The sequence below is a fragment of the Dermacentor albipictus genome, chromosome 6, assembly GCF_038994185.2.
Source record: "Dermacentor albipictus isolate Rhodes 1998 colony chromosome 6, USDA_Dalb.pri_finalv2, whole genome shotgun sequence".
Classification (NCBI taxonomy): Eukaryota; Metazoa; Arthropoda; class Arachnida; order Ixodida; family Ixodidae; genus Dermacentor; species Dermacentor albipictus.
The window spans coordinates 46,092,434-46,109,979 of NC_091826.1; the positions used below are offsets into that span (position 1 = coordinate 46,092,434).

At 50.1% G+C, this 17,546-nt stretch overlaps 1 protein-coding gene across 1 annotated transcript in view; it reads left to right on the plus strand.

Annotated features, from left to right (window-relative positions):
• Positions 1–17,546, plus strand: part of LOC139061021 (uncharacterized) — a 230,374-nt gene that overhangs the window by 25,501 nt on the left and 187,327 nt on the right. Inside the window, exons 4-6 of the mRNA XM_070540439.1 lie at positions 5,139–5,270; positions 6,191–6,563; positions 7,122–7,542. Of these exons, the coding sequence (XP_070396540.1) occupies positions 5,139–5,270; positions 6,191–6,563; positions 7,122–7,542 (926 nt within the window). The remainder of the gene's footprint in view (positions 1–5,138; positions 5,271–6,190; positions 6,564–7,121; positions 7,543–17,546) is intronic.

The window sequence follows — 17,546 nt, forward strand, 5'->3', positions numbered from 1 at the left end:
AAGTCAGTCGATTATTCGACTCTGCCGTGTACAACTTAAAATACGCGAGGCCGCTGTCGACCTGTATAATATCGATAAGATATCTATCCTTTGTAACGTAGACATGATGCTTGGTGACTTGGACTGCCATAGATTCAGACGCGGAAACGACTTGCTGGTTAGGAAGCCATCTTGTTGTGTGCCACCCGAATCGTATATGGTGAAGTCGGTACACTACAAGGAAAAAGTTGAACTGAGAAATTGGAACTAGGCTAACTGAAGAAAGCAATAAACACATGGAAACTGTGCAGGCTAATAAACACAACCTAGCGCTTACACTTGACGCGGTTTTGAGGTGTTTCCTTAGCGCAAAGTTTTCCCAGTATTTTGAGTACAAATTTTATACGCTCACTTATGTGCTTCCCACAAAAACGTTTATAGTCACCTAATACTCGATATTTGCTAAGCCTTACAAGGCTAAGAAAGCATATGCAGTCATCAAGGCGGTCGGGACGTCTCCCGTCACGGATGGGATACCACTGATGAGGAGGCTCGGGCTGTTGCAGAGGTTCTGATGTGCTACCTTCCGTGTTTGGCGACAGCAGCAAGTCGCCAAGACCTTCTGGTGTTGTCAATTGTGCTTTTATTGCTACAAATGGCTTTAGGCCTTTAGGATGTATTGGCGCTGGATAAAGTAAACCTAGCAACCTATTACTTTGTCGATTCGAGTTTCCAGCTTCTCCAGGGGCACTGGTTTTCTTAGGAAGCCGGGTGGTGTTTCTGCTGCTGGCAGTATGCTGCACGTCGTATGCGTACTGCTGCATCCCTAAAGCAAAACGCGGTATACGGGCACATTGCGAGCTGATCTGGGGTTTTCCGGCATAGTAACCAAAGGATTTTGATCTGTGAGACGACCGAAGTCGGCTCTGCACAAGTAAAGTAGAAAGTTATCTGTACAAAACACAGCTTCGAGCATCTCCCGTTTGATCTGAGAATTGTGGATTTCAACTGTTGTTAGCGCTCTGCTTGCATATGGCGATGTTTTTGTCAGAATTGCACCAAACGCATGCGGTCAAGGCGTGGCGTCAACGACAAGTTTTGTGTTTCGGACGGGTCAAAGTATAGGCCAGTCTAGAAGCGTTTGACACGGCTTGTTTCTAATTGTTAAAGGCCTGATGATGGCAGGCAGTCCATTCACTAGTTGCTCTCTGAGTGTCAACTAGCGTAAAGGTTACGTGAGATATGCGTGAGGTATGCAAAGTACAACCGGGATAATACACCATGCGGAGACGAGAATTGACTTATGGCGTCTGGGGCGTTTTGACTCGCGAAAAGCTCCGTCCAATGCAGCGTTGTGCTCTTGTTCAATTGTACCAAATACCAAGATACCGTCGCTGACGTTCAACACGTCAAAGATATTGTTTAGCTCTTGGCGGATGGTGTCATAAAAAATTCCTGCGGCACTGCAAGTCTCGATGATTGAGACACTTGTAGCGAAATAGGCCAACAAATGTAGAAAGCATCATCAGCTGTCTAGATGATTCCAATCCACGGTAGCCATTCTTCAAATCAAAGCTGGATAAAACTCAATTCTCAATGCTCAATTCAATGGCACAATGATGTAGTCTACAGTTGGGTGCAGCTGTATTTCTCTTTGAATCACTGTGTTGAGAACGCATATAACTACGCATATTCTAATCTCATTAGCATGATGCCGTTTGGGAACGATAACTAGCCAGGACACCGATGGTGGGAGATCAACTGCTGCTCCCTACGCTTGTGTAACACAATATGTATGCATGCATACATTTTGCATTGTCCCTCCAACTGCCTCCAATTTCCCTACCTCACAGATGCATCTGCGGGGTAGGGAAATGGGAGGGACTTTTTCATCTACGAACAGATTTTACAATCTTTGAGCTTTTCCATTTCTTGTAGTATGTCTGGGAATCATTTTGACGATTGACTTTTCCTCTAAAATTCTTCAATTTGATATGTGACAAGTACAAGGCCATGAGAAGTTGCTGCAGCAGAACTCATGTGAAAAGAAAGATGTCTTCTTCGGTACACTTTTCTTTGTACGTCAAACAGAGGTTCTCAGATAGCTGTGAAAGAGACGTTGCTCTGTACCGAGAGTTGTTGATGTCACAGTTAGGGAGACCATTTTCATTGATGACTGACACCGCTGCATCGTTGTTTGCTTCTGAGTCGGTCAGATAGACAATGGGGTTATTGTTAACTTTGGACAGTTGCTCATGGGGTCTATTGGGATTTTCATAGCTACAATGAAATACTCGTTACTGCTTGAGCTTGTGATGACTTACTGCTTTGACTGCCGCGTCGAACGACACAGCTTCTCAATATGCCCGGTTTTGTTGCAGGCCTTCCAAGTTTTGCCTCCGGACAGCATGACCTACCCCATAAATGTGGCTATTACACAAACACTGTTGTGAAAAAAGTTTGGCTTGTCGACGCTCTTTTCATAGGATTGTAGAGAAGGTGGCTTTACGCCTCAATGTTGCTTGTAGCGGCGATGTCCCGACGTTGCCGGATGGTTTGCTGTACGCGTCGCGCTGTTTTATCTAAAATGCAGGCTGAGGCTCTCTCTCGATCTCGGAGACGTCTCGTTCCACGTCGCGTTGAAGGTCTTCAAACCGTCTTCCTTACTCTAGGATTTCTGAAAACTCCAGTGGGTTAAGCGCGTGACATTTCCGCAGACGGGTCGACGTTGTTGTGAGGGTGATGTGACCCTTGATTTGAGGATCGTCGTTCGCAAAGTTGCCGTGCCGGAACAGCTGTCGAGACCCATGCGTAAAACGCTTCCAAAACTTTCCACAGCATTTTTTTACTGCGGAGCTGTATTGACTATTTTCGCGGAGCGGTTTGGTATAAAGAAACTAGATGGCGCTTTTCGGCGGTGTGCCACACGTTCCCTCAGCGACAGCGCACGAATACGAAACAACTGCCGCTGCCACCTTGCTTCTGTACGATCAGCTGTCAGAAGTGCAGTTGAGTTCGCTAACGCAAGGTGCTCCAATCATGCGGGATGAAATCATGTGAATTGAAGGCGTGTGCATTAGTTGGCTGCAAAAATAGTGACTGGCATATTAAGGAATGGAATTAATCTGTGCGGCCTAGTTCGCGGACCGCTGCTGCAACTGTCCGTACGTATTACCAGCACGTCGAGATGTACGGCTCACCTCCAGGACACAGAAATTGGCTCACCCGCCAGCGTTGTATCGCTAACCTTCGAAAAAAGTGCTTTAGCCTCGGAACGTTGGCAAGAGTGAGTACCGCTCGTTAAACAATTACAACGGGAGTAGCGGCGCTTTCTGTCATAGTAAATTTCGCGGACAGTATCTACGCACATCTTCCCACTGGCACGGAATTTTGCGCTCATTCTATCGACAACGGGTCAATGAGTGAATGTGCGCACACTTGAATGTATGTGGACCATATACGCCATATAAATGACGGACTACACCGCTAGCGCACCAGTAGTCGAAGCTGAATGTTTCGTGATGGTCCACAAGAATAAGCGAGTTACTTGCGATAATACATTTTCGATACAACGTACTACAAGGTACAAAACAGCTACGTTTCAAGCCTTGCGCGCAGCAAGAACAAATATATCGGAAGTGAGCACGCCCGCAAGCGATTAGGCAGAAAATAATTGGATAGTGACCGCACCCAGGAAGTCGGAATGTGACAAGCCGCTGCTTCAAAATATTTGTCAAATTAAGAACGAAGAGCGAAACACACTTCTCCTGATTCCATTCATGGGACGAAAGATTGGATAGCTTAGAATACATATTTGGACCTGCCTTCAGAACAAGCACCATGTACACTGCTCGCGTCGTTTGGACATGGCTTATTCAGCTTCGAGAGCGCTTTTCCGCGTTCTCTGAAGCTGCGGCCAAAGCTTCGTTTCGTCCACCCAGTCACCGTCTACGATATCTCCCGGAACAGAGGTTTGTAAGCCACACCGGCTTCATACAAACACATTGTAAACACGGAGGCAGTTGCGGCAAGCAATGGACGCGTCACTAGGTGATCAATCACGGCAGCGCCCACGGGATCAGCGCAAGAAGGGTCAATATGGCTAGCCGATTCGTCCGTCTGTCTGTCGCCTGTACGCGGAAGACTTCTCCGGCGCAACCCCATGCGCGTAAGGCACAAAAGAAAAACAATACAAGAAGGGCGCGTGATGGGCTTCGCCAGTATAGTGACATCGTTGCTCTCCATCGCAGCTGAGCGCGCGCGCACCAGTTTTTCTCCGGCTCCGAAATGACTAGGCCACGAGTCATACTTACTCCTGAGGAGCAAGCAGCTTTCGATCAGCAACGCCGTGAGCAGAACCGGGGATGAGCGCGTCTACGCAGTGCCGATGCTACAGCCCGGGAAGAACAGGTTTGTGCAGCCGAGCGGAAGCAGCAACTGGGTACCGAGGATCCGGACGCCCACCAAGCCGTCGTTTAATGAACATTCAGGATTACCCAGTGGTAAACACCGGGGCCGCACGTGTCAGCTTCACTGGTTAAACATTCAGACAGAGTGCTTGGGCGGGGATTTTTTTCTTGCTTGTAGAAAATAATAGACAGCAAAGGTATTGTTGGCTGTTGTTGTCGGAAGTGGGCGTCGAGCTTTGTTTGACCGCGTCCTACTCTGACGTTGTTTTTTAACGTACTGACAGGGAGAGACTGGACGATGTCGAGTACCTCTTCACCGACTTAATGAAGCAAATTAGCTTTCTTGCGAGTGTCCACGCTAATGTCAGACGTGACGAGGAAGTTTTGGAACCGTTCTGCCCGTTTTGTCTATTCGTGATTGATGCTCGAGGCGGCAGGTGCTCGGAGCTCGAAACTAGGGATTGGCGGTTGTATTGCGCCATGTTGTGCTAGCCTGCCGGTTGAAGTTTTCTTCTGGCATTGTTTCCCATGATGTAGATATATTGTTGTCACTCTTCCTGTTCTTATAAACCAGCACTTCGGTCACCAATGCAACAGTGACATGATGCTTGATGACCTACATAGTCAGAAGCGGGGGCGGCTCGTTCGTTAGTAATTTTAAAGCTTCCGTTGTACACCGAAGATGTGTCTGTCTATGCTTGGATGCTACGTCGAGTTATTTCTTTTTCTACTTTTTGTGCACGTACACAGGCCAATGATATGCGAGATGTGGATGAGCCCGAGAATGTATTGGCCCAAAGCCGACCAGTGTCCGGCTACGCCCCGATCGAGAAGGATGACAGGCTGGCGATGCCGCCGTCTTTGGAGCTGCCGTCACCGGCGGTAAGCCACGAAAAGATTGCTGTATAGTTCGATAATGTATTTGTGTCACGATAAACATGTTCTATGGTTATATACTGTATGTTTAGCAGCGCTGCCATTTCACGCCGAAGAAGACTGGCTGTAGCGTGACCACAAATAGAACGCCCCATGAAATGCTTTTTCGTTGATATCCTGGCGTCCGCAACACCGGCTCAGCTCGGGACAGGACATCCAAGTAAATATAGGTCGACTGCACGACTTGCCCACAACGCATGGGAATACAGTTAGTCAACGCTTGGCCAAAAGGGGAAACTTAAGCATGAAGCGGACGTTTTCGACAAGGGGGCTTGGCTACCGTCAAGGAGGCCCTCGCCTGGCCTCTGAGCAGATCTAGAAGTAGACCTTTTGCCCTTCCGGTTGTTGGTGTATACTGCATGGTCATCGCGTACTATCCTCGGTCACTATCATCAACTGTGCAACCGTACTCTGCCTCGCCGACTCCTGGCAGTGAAGCGAAAATTACGGGTCGCTACAGCAAACCAGCATAGAGAATCTGGAGAAAGGCTCATTCATGGTCAGCCTGTAACCTCTCTCAGCGCGACGACGATTGAAAGGAAGCTTGCCGGAAGTAGTAGCAGTACGCAGTGGGAGAGCCCTCTTCCCTTCTCAGCACGCGCACAATAGGCTCGTTTACTGAGTGGCTGATAACGAGCCCTTGCCTTTGCGGCACCGCACGGGGTTGTAGAGACGGAGCGCATAGGGACGAGCGCGTGTGTTCGTGGAACGATTGGCCGATGCCGCAACCATTTGATCACTCTGTTACACCACGTGGTCCGCAATTCCTCCAGATATCGCGACAAGCATCGCAGCGGCGCAATTTGAACCCGTGCCTCCTGAGGTGCCTTTGATTTTATTTTCTGAACTGGCATGTACATGCGCAGCTCTCTCAGGATGGCCAGGACCCCACGCTGTCGCCGTCGCCCAAGCGCAAATCGCGCGGACTGAGTACGGTCACGTTCGGCGACGCGCAGTCGTACCGCCTCACGTCGGCCGAGCCGTCGACGAGCGAGATTCTGGGCCAGGGATCGCACCAGCTGCGCATCTTGGCCTGCGCCCAGCTGTCGCTCGGGGCGCTCGCCTTCCACTACCAGTCGATGCGGTTGCTGGCGCCACTGGTGGACCACTGGTGCAGGCAGCCGCCCGAGTTCGCCAACCTGAGCGCCCAGGCGTGGAAGAACGCCTCCGTTCCCGTGGGTCACGATGGCCGCTACAGCAGATGCACCGTCTACAGGTTTCCCTACTCGCACGGCACGGGTGCGTAGTCTACACACCGGCGTGTTCAGAGTTGACGAGTTTGCTTACAGTTCGTTATCGCAAAGTTGGTCACAGTTTACGTTCCAGGAGTTTTGCAAGCTCTGTGTGTCTTTTTTTAGTACTGCTTTGACAGCATTCGGTGACAGATCAGGAATGCAGTGATCAGGGACCCCTCAAGCGAAACGTGTGTACTACATGCGCCAGTGATCCATATAAGTTTCGGTGGGTCGCGCTGCTTACGATGGTTCACGCGGTGCGCGATTCCGACGTCGCGCGAGTGCGAGGTTGATCACATAAAATCCCGCATCACAATCGCAGTCGTTAGATAGCTTTCTTTTAGGGGACGCAAGCGGCTTGCGTACGCAAGAACCAGGGGCGACGGTTCTGCGCATGCGCAGACGCGGACGTAGGGTCTGCGCATTCGCAGTGCCGTCGGCCCTAGTTCTTGTGTACGCATGCCGCTTGCGTCCCCTAAACTAAAACTCTCTATTGCTTCGCCCGTTGGCCGATACTGCGATATAACTTCACGCAAGTTCGCTCTCTCTCTGGACGACGCAGCAGCAGCAGCCACATCGGGCTCCGCGTCCTCCTCGGCGTTGTGGCCCGGGGTCGTCGATGTACCTCAGGGCGAGCTCCCGTGCAGCGACGGGGACTACGACCTGCCCCCGGACGTGCTCACGGCCCTGAACGAGTGGGACCTGGTGTGCTCGAACGCGTGGCTGGTGCTCGCGGCGCGCCTCTACACCTACCTCGGCGGCGTCGTCTGCGCGCCCTTCCTCGGCAAGATGGCGGACAGAACGGGTCGCAGGCCGGTCCTGCTCGCGTGCGCCGTGCTCGCGGTGGCCGGCGCGGCGTTGACCGTGCGCGCGCACTCGTTCCTGCAGCTCGTCCTGCTGCGCATGGTGGTGGCGGGCTCGCTGAACGGCTTCTCGCTCGTTTCCATCGTCCTTCTGTTCGAGGTCACCTACGAAGCCAGCAGGTCGGTGATTGCGCATTTCTTTTTTTCACGACGAATAGTCACGATGTTCCAAACGTGGCGGCCATGACGTCAGCGGTCCCTTCTGTGACTGCCGGCAGAACAGCGAAAGCACGATGGCCTCCCAGTGGGTTGCAATGTTAACACCACTTATCTATAGGCCTTTTTTATTGGGCGCTGTAGCGCCGTCTAATTGCGTAAAGCTCCCTTTATTAATAGGCGTCTGCCTGTTATAGCCGCGATGGGAGAGTGATTTATGTTGCATCCCATGTTATACTCTCGGCGGCACTCGACGCGGTGGCTGTTTTCGGACTAGCGTGGTCTGCTTGATACAACGTGGCGTCTTCTACGTTAGAAACGGCTCCGTGAGACGTACTGAAGTCATCTCACTCGGTGTGGCCGGAGTTTCCGCTGCCGGTAAGGCGGACGGAGCAGATCGATGAAGGGCGTTGACTCTTTGCACTGATGCCGCCACAGCACTTTCGACCGCACCACGCCATAGTAGCTTGTTGTCGATGGTGACGCCCAGGAATTGAACATGAGTTGCACGAAGAATTGAATGCCCGCTGATATTCAGCGTCAGACGTGTTGACTTGCGTCTGACTCCCGGGAAAAGCATGAAGGCAGGGTTTTCCGCTGATAAAGATAGGCCAAGCGTCGATAAGTGGCGATCGATAGTGGAGATTGCGGCCTGGGCTACCCGGGCTAAACGTTTGTGTCGGTACCCCGAGATCCAAATGCAGGTGTCATCTGCGTAGATGGACATTTGAACTGCCGTCCGACCTACTTTCAGGGCATCTGGAAGGCTGGCCATGGCAACGTTAAAAAGCAAGTGAGATAGGACACTTCCTTGTGGGACGCCGAGGGGAAATTCGTCGCTTGTCACTCATTATACTTCCGAGCTTAACTTGGACACATCGATCACTGAGAAATTCATGGTCGAATCGAAGAGCATTTCCCGAGACGCCCATGGCTCGGAGTCCGTTGATCATGCCTGTATGAAGCACACAGTCGTATGCCTTGGCAACGTCCATAAAGATGGCGAGTCTGGAAAGGCCGTCTACGCGATGGTGCTCGATATGGCTTAGTAGATCGAAGACACTGTCCTGGGCACTCAAATGTTGACGAAATCAGGTCATACATGATGGCAGTCTATTTCCTTGCTCAAGGTACTATGTTAACCTCGTACATATTAGTCTTTCGGTTAACTTTGATACGCATGATGTTAGCGATACTGGCCGATATGAGGTGATGTTTCAGGATCCTTTTCGGACTTGAGCACTGGCACCACCCATGCTGTCTTTCACGCTTCTGGGATCTCTCCTGTGCTCCAGACGTGATTAAATATGTCCAGAAGGGCTCGTTTTCGTTCATATGGCAGATTTGTCAGCATCTGATTGCTGATGAAATCGAGACCCACAGCACAGCGTCTTCTTAATTTGCTAAGCGCCAAATCCAACTCACGACAGGTGAACGGCGTATCCGTGGTATGAAATGCTTCAGACAACAGAGGGTTCGATACTCGTGCTGATCTGCCAGATGTGTATACGTCTGCAAAATGTTCAGCAATGGTTTGCAAATCTTTTCCTTGCTCTAAAGGAAGTGCTTCAAATGGCCTGTGTAGGCGAATCTTTCCGGATAGGCTCTTAATTACTCCCCATATCCTTGTCATGGGAGTAAACGCCGAAAAACTCTCACAGAAAGCAGCCCATTGAACTCGTCTTAACCTTTTTGTGTGACGACGGATGACAGCGTTTATCCTGTTGTATTCAGTTTTCCCAGATGGATTTCCCGTTTTTCTCATTAGTTTTTGCTCCGCTCTCCTACGCGCTGCGCAGAGGTTGTTCAGTTTCAAATCGGGAGTATGGAAATGATCTGGCAGTTTCAACATTGAGGTAGCCACGCTTTTGCTCCACAGCACATCTGCGAACAGCTCACAAGGGGAGTCATCCAACCAGGCACGTACCCAGGATTTTTTTTCGGGGGGGGGGGGCCCACCACCTACATCATCATCATCATCATCATCATCATCATCATCATCATCATTATCATCATCCTGTTTTATGTCCACTGTAGGACGAAGGCCTCTTCCTGCGATCTCCAATTACCCCTGTCCTGCCGCCAACCGATTCCAACCAGCACCCGCGAATCTCCTAATTTCATCGCACAATATATAGTTTTCTGCCGTCTTCTACTGCGCTTCCCTTCTCTTGGTACCCATTCTGTAACCCTAATGATCCAACGGTTATCTAACCGGCGCATTACATGACCTGCCCAGCTACATTTTTTCCTCTTGATGTCAATTAGAATATCGTCTATAGCCGTTCGCTCTCTGATCCAAACCGCTCTCTTTCTCTCTCATAACGTTATGCCTAGCAATCTTCGTTCGATCGCTCTTTGCGGGGTTCTTAACTTTATATCATGTTCTCTGCCCTATATGTCAGCACTGGCAAAATGCACTGAGTGCACACCTTACTTTTCAATAATAATGGTAAGCTTCCAGTCAGGAGCTGGCAATGTCTGCCGTATGCGATCCAACCTATTTTTATTCTTGTGTGAATTTCCTTCTCATGATCAGGGTTCCCTGTGATGAATTGACCTAGGTAAACGAACTCCTTCACAGTCTCTAGTGGCCGACTGGTGATCCTGATGTCTTGTTCCTTTGCCCGACTATTTATCATTATCTTCACCTTCTGCATATTAGTATTCAACCCCACTCTTACACACTCTCAGTTATGGTCTCCAATCATTTGTTGTAACTCGTCTGCATTGTTGTTGAATAGAACAATGTCATCGGCAAACCGGAGGTTGCTGAGATATTTGCCGTCGATCTTTATTCCTAAGCCTTCCCAGTTTAATAGCTTGAATTCTTCTAAGCACGCGGTGAACAGCTTTGGAGAAATTGTGTCTCCCTGTCTAACCCCTTTCTCTACAGCTATCTCCCTGCTTTTCTTGTGTAGAATTAAGGTAGCTGTAGATCCTCTGTAGATAATCTTACGCGAAGGACGAGTCAGTAAGACGAGAAACTATTTACAGAATATATTTACAACAACGGTTGCAGCGCTGACCGGTTAGATTCACAGCACGAGCCCAGTTCGTTCTTCCTCCTCTTTTCTGGAGTGATGGCGCCCACGCGCCTCGTTCAAACAAACAAATACCACACGCATGTAGCAATATTTTCCAAGCTTTTTACGCGAGCGTTCTGTACTCCTTGATTACGTAGTGCCTCTATGACTGCTGTTAGATGTGGCGCCGTTTCCTGAGGCTACTTCGAGTTCCCCCGTACCACATCGAATCGCAGCACATTCCAGAGGAGCGCTCGAGCCAACAAGTTCACGTGCAAACAAGTTCGTACGCCGCCGGTGGAGCTATTCAATGCTTGAGTTTTCCAGAAAACGAAAGGATAGCCCGGCATTGTTGCAAGGAAAGTGGGTCCCGAAACAAGACGGCTGCGATGTACCGGGAAGGCCTGGCAGCGTCGCCCCCACCTGGCTTTTGTGACGGCGATCAAGCAAGGGGGACCAAGCGGCGACTCTCCCCGCCTGGTGTGACACCGCGGCACGGGCGCCAACCATTGGCCGAAAATGGCGTCATCTGAGCGGACTCTCCCATTGGTCAAACATGACCCGACTTCCAGTGCTCGAAGGGTTTATAAGAAGCATTCCAGAGATACCAGAGCTTTCTGGAGCATTCCCTGATTCACCTCTCTCGAACTTCTTGCCGCGGGCCGCAGCGTCCGGGTTGCTGCCGGCCCGCAATGACTGTACGACTGCTACTTGACTCTCACCTCTCTGTATATAATGTAAAATAAACCCTCCCAAGTTTGTTTTCATCCCGAAGTCCGTCCTCAACCCCTACACTGCTGGTATCTCTACTCAATCGAATGCCTTTTTGTAATCTATATAAGCCACATAGAGAAGCTTATTGTACTCTGCGGATTTCGCGATAACCTGAGTGATGACATGGATGTGATCCATTGTAAGGTATCTCTTCCTGAAGCCAGCCTGTTCCCTTGGTTGACAAAATCCAGTGTTGCCCTTATTCTATTGGAGATTATTTTGGTAAATATTTTGTATAATACTGGGAGCAAGCTAATGGTCCTATAATTTTTCAATTCTTTGACTTCTCCTTTTTTGTGGATTAGTATAATGTCTGCATTCTCGATGTTTTCTGGGACCCTTGCAGTCGATAGACACTTCGTATAAAGAGTCGCCAGTTTTCCAAGCATTATGTCTCCTCCATCTTTGATCAAATCGACTGTTATTCCACCTTCTCCTCCCACTGTTCATCGTTTCATTTCTTGCAGGGCCCTTCTGACCTCATCGCTAGTTATAGGAGAGTTTCTGTATCCTGTTCATTACTGTTTCTAAGTGAGGTATCGTGTCTCCTCTGAGTACTGCACACAGGTCAGCTTAGAATTTTTCCGCTGCTTTTACTATATCTTCGAGATTGATGATGATATTATCTTTTAGTGTATGCATCATGGTTTGTCCCAAGCCAGGTTTCTTTTTTTACTGATTTCAGGCTGCGTTCATTTTTTACAGCTTCTTCAATCTTTCTCATGTTATAGTTTCGAATATCAGTTATTTTCGCCTTGTTGATCAGTTTTGACAGTTCCGCGAATTGCGTAACGCTGTGCGGCCGCCAGTCCCACACAACCGCGTAGAGCGCAGGACTCTGCGATTCTAGATGTACTGCGCTCACCGCGAAAGGTTAGATTAACACCCACACAAGCACAGCAGAGAAGTGGCTACGTGAGGCGGTTCGACCGATAACTGTAGAAGCGCCATTCAAAGCAAGTAATTGTTCTCCACTTTCGGCAGCGTTTTCTCTTCTTCCTTTTTAAATAAAAAGATGTTGATCCATAAATATTCTCATAAACAACGGTTAACTTTTTTTTATTCGATTTTCCTTGAAGTTTGGCTGTTGCCTTGGCTCTCTCCCTTAGTAGATCGCTTAATTTCTCAACTCCTTGTGATTTTTGTTTCCAGTTGCCAATTTTGCTCGAAAAGTGCTGTTCAATTAGGGAAAAACAGACCAGGTAACGGGCGACAGTCAGCTTGCTTATGGGTTTAAGGGTTATTGCAAGGTTTCATGATGGACGCACTTTCACATTATTTTATTTCTCACCTTATCTAACCCATATCACGGTTATATGGTTGCGGGCATCTGCCAGCCTCGCGGCGAGCCGTAACTCAAGGAAATTATGAAGCAAAGGGAAAAGTTAAACGCAATTGGCGTTTTCTCCGGCCGCAACTCGTTCCACGAGAGTACAGACCAGCTCAGTAACAGCCGCATCCCTTTCCTGGTCCCAGGATCAGCCTAAACAAAGAAGGTTGAACTAACAAAAGCAACAGCTATGCGCGTGATGTTTGAATAGATGGTAACAACTGAACGCATCTCGAATTAATCGCACGGGTGCGGAATCTATGAGAAAACTGTCCTTCACATTACAAGACATGCCGATCACGACCGCCATCTAAAAGGAGTGAAAAAGGCAGCATAATGCTGACCGATTATTAGCTGCCAAGTCTCAACATTGATCTGGCGGCGCTTAAGGAATGTGTGAGGAGTGGTGGCGTGGTGGGTAGAAGGGGTGGGGTATGCCACTTGATTTCGGGGGGGGGGGAGGCGGGCCCCCCCCGCCCCCCCCCCCCCTCGGTACGTGCCTGCATCCAACCCTACTCTGTATGTGTCCCAGCGTGTCACAGCACAGAATTGTCGCCCAGCAATGTGAAATCCGGTGATGTTGGTGAAGATCGGAAAGTGGTCACTGCCCATCCTGTCTGGGGCCGTTGTTGACGATACGACAAGGTCTGTAGAATGGATCACGAGGTCTATGGTTCTCCATGAATCTGGTAGTCTGAAGAAAGTCGGTTTGCCATCGTTCGCGATACATAAGTCAGCAGCATACGCGGCTGCGACAAGTTCCTTGCCTCGGGAATCTGCAGTCTTATCTCCCCAAAGCGAATGATGTGCGTTAAAGGCGCCATAGATTATTCTAGGAGAGGGGCAACGAATGCAAAGGTCCTTTATAAACGCCTCCATGGAGACCTTCCTGCGCGGACTTATATACGCCGACACCACACTGAGTTTTATTTTTCCCAGGAACACTTGCACAGCGGCGACTTCCAAGAAGGCAGAACAAAGGTCTTGTACTGGTAAGGTGACGTGAGGTATTTCTCGCCTGATGTATATCACCGCACTTCCATTTTCAAATGACGGTATACTCGGATTTGCATGTCTGATGTACCCTGGGATCGTCCTTCCATTTGAGAGAACGGCCTCCGAGAGGGCTAGAATTGGTATAGGTATGTCTCGAAGGAAAAGGCTGAGTTCAGAAAGACGCTGTAGAATACCGGCGCAGTTCCATTGCATTATTAAAGGCACCTTTGGACGACCGAATGGACCAAGTGGGCGAGAAATTGCCACTATGCTGCTGAGCGTTTGTGGAAGTACAGCAGAGTATTACTGACTCAAGAGCCAGCACCGCTTCCAGCATATCCTTCGTTGAACTAGTAGGCATGTTCGCGACGTGGGAACGTATCGCCGTGAACAAAGGGCGTATCACATGATGGCAGTGTTCCTGCTGACTGTTTCCAATTGGTACTTTTGCTTTGTGTCATCGTATCTTAGGATCGGCAAACATGGAAGCTTGCGTAACGCTGTTGGTGAGTCGTACACACTTGAACATGCTTTTGAGAGGTGTACACTTATAGTACATTTCTAACTACTCATTCTTTTTTTTGTTAATATGAATGTTTTAGGCATGTGAACCATAGAAAAAATACTGGGAACTCGCATATAGCGCTCTGACTAATGTAATTATAATATTTTTTCTACAGCTATTCAGGGTTTTATTTTCCAGGAGGTTTCCGCGTTGTGACGTCAGGAGGGAGTACGTGGTCACGTGAGATCAGGACATTGCGATTCTTCGACACACGCCCAGGCTCACTTGGTGAACTCCCACGCTGCTGCTTGTTATGAGGCCGATGCAGGAACATATCAGGCGGCCGAGCGGGCCGGAGCTCGTGTCAGAATCTCGCAATGTCTCGCTTGAGCGTTCTCCGCGTTGTGACGTCACCACACGACAGAGGCGATACCGCAACTGGTGAAGATTAGAGAGCAGATGGGTATAACTGATATTTCAGTTGACATTAGAAGAAAAAGAAACTGGAGCTGGGTGGGTCACTTAATAGGGAGGACGGTCTGCCGGTTGTCTATTATAGTTATAGAAGGGCGTGCTAAGGGAAGGTAAGCGCAGTCGAGGACGCCCAAGAATTAGTTGGTGTGATGAAAAGAGAAAATCTGCAGGCATAACTAGGAATTATCTAGTGCAAGATAGCGGTAATTGGAGATTGCTGGGAGTGCCCTTCATCCCGCGGTGGACATAGAAAGCCTGCTGATGTTGATGATGATTATGTAAAAGCGCAATCTTCAAGCCACTGTCCACTAAGGGTCCCAGACCGATCCAATTGGAGAGGGATGGCCTTGGCCTCCCTCCCTGCCTTCTTAGATTAGCACTCCATGACCCCCTTCCCGGACCTGTACAAATAGCTCTTCTGGAAGGATGTTGAGCCCACTTGAACAGTTGTCTGTTGAGAAGAGAGCTCCCTTTCAAGCTACGCTTGATTCGCTGCTCCTGCCAGAAGTCGCACTGCCGTTTCGACACTTAATGGCTCGAACATGTCGCGACAAGCAGCGAAAACGCCTATCGATGTGGCCTCACGTCTAGACTCGAATGAGTGAAGAACTCGATAAAGCTGCCGCGGTATAACGCAGGACTGACTACCTCTGCGGGGCGATGGCGGCGAGTATTATCTGCGGCTGGGCTCCTTGCCTTCTCAGCGCCGCCGAGCATGTGTTCAACCGACGAGCACTGGCGTTCGCCTTCCTCGTTCCGGTCTCCCTGCTACTGACCAGTTTCCAGGCCGTCCGGGAGTCCTCGCGGTGGCTGCTCGTCACCGGCGGCGTCGCCGACTTCATCGACAGGCACAATGCCACGTCCCCTCATGGAGGAGGGCGTCGCTCCGACGTCGAACTGGACCGTGGCGCTGTACGGCGGCTACGTGATGCGAAGGCCGCCGCGACGGCCGAAGGACGTCGCACCACGGAGGTGTCTCTGCAACCTGGCAGCGCTGGAAGCACGATCGTCGTGCCCGGATTTGTGGCGAGGACCGCGTCACTGTCGGTGCTCTTCTTAAGCCAGATCGTCATCATGAACGAGACGTCGGAATGCGGCGAACCGGAACGGGATCTGTTCTCGCCAGCTCCGTCCTCCTGGCGGGCGGCGGTCCTGGTGATCCCGCGCGCCGTCAGCATCCTGCTGGCGGCTCGATTTCTGCGACGCTGCGAGCGCAAGAGGGCGCTGACGCTGGGTCTCCCGCTGAGCTGCGCCGCCATCGCGCTACTAGCCCTCGTGGAGCTGACGCTCCAGAGAGGGGGCTCGTACGTCCTCGTCGTCGTCGGCGAGCTGGTGTTGGCCTCCACGTTCGTCAACCTCGCCTTCGCCTGCGTCTACTGCCTCGAGCTGTACGCGACGGCCGATCGCGCCGCGGGCTTCTCCACCGTCTGCTCGTCGGGCGTTCTGGCCGGCGTCGCGCTGATGAGCCTCTTCGAGGGCCAGGACCCGGTGGTGCGGAAGATGCTCGGCCTGTCGCTGGCCATCGTGGCCTTGCTGCTGGTCGAGCAGCTGCCCGAGACCAAGGACGCCCGTGTGCATGACGCGTTGTTCGACGCCATCTCGCAGCTCAAGCGCTACAGCATGTCGAGCTCGTCGAAGAGCTTCCCGGAGCCGCGTCCATCGACCGACTAATGGCTACTTGCCAGAGGGGAAATTATTCGCGACTTGCGACTGAAATCACCGCAGTTTGAAATGTGTCGCACTGTTGTTTCAATTTCGCGATCTGATTGTTGAAATTTTAAACGTACGTAAAGAATTCCCCTCTCTTGTACGTGTCGCCGCGGCATTCAGTATTTTTTTTCCCTTTTGCGTATTGTTTACCTCAGCTCTGTATCTCTGTCCAGCGTTCAACCACGAGTGGGAGGCAGACTTCATCCATATCGACACGTAATAGCGCTACACACGCAGCAAAGGCTGCATCCTGTGACTTGTCTGTGCACCGAAGAGCGTGCGACTAAAACCGTTCAGTAGTGGAGTTCTCGACGCTTCCCTAGAACAGCAGAGACATTTCGCCAGGGCACCACTTACATCTAAACCGTAGGCCTGGTTTATGATGTTTTTAGCATTAGTAGTATCCTCTGTGCTTTGGTACCTCGGTCAAGAACGCCTTTCATGATGAGTACAGCCGGTTTCGCTGCATGCATCAAGCCTTGCGCAAACGGTGTGTTTGCCAGCAGGTTTCGTGTCATACGCGCTGCTTATTGTTGGATTTAGTATTTCTAACTATATGTGTGCGCCTATTATGCCAGCGTCAGGGGCATATTAGACCCTTTGTGTTGAAGCTTAGGTGAGGACGTACAAGCGCACGCTTTTCATGCCGTCCACAATGTCGCTCACTGATTCACTTGAAAGGCAATGAATAATAAACTCGAATTCCTCTATTCCACGAGAAAAAAGGAGGTATTAATATGTAATCTAGAATTTCCGTTAATCATACACTGCTATTGCAGACCTATTTGTGCCATCCTTCTGGCAGGAGTAAAGAAATAACGCATACCGTTGAGTCTACGAAAACATCGTCAATAGAATAGCCACAGTTGAGAGTTTAATCCTGTCCCCAATACTCTAGTGCGTGCTTTGTCTCATCTTAATTAAAAAGTAAAATATTGTGTAAACAGGAGGCACGCGCACGCGCATACGCACACACGCGTGCATTTGTGTGGGTGTGTATGCCAGATCGCTTTTTCGGAATCTGGACTTTTTTTGTGTTTAACGTGAACACGCAGAGTATGCCCACAGAGTGCACCGTATGGGGTGCCGAGTCCGAGCCAAGTAGGCCTCGTCTTAGAGTCGGCCTAACCACAAAGGGAACCGTGTGATGCCC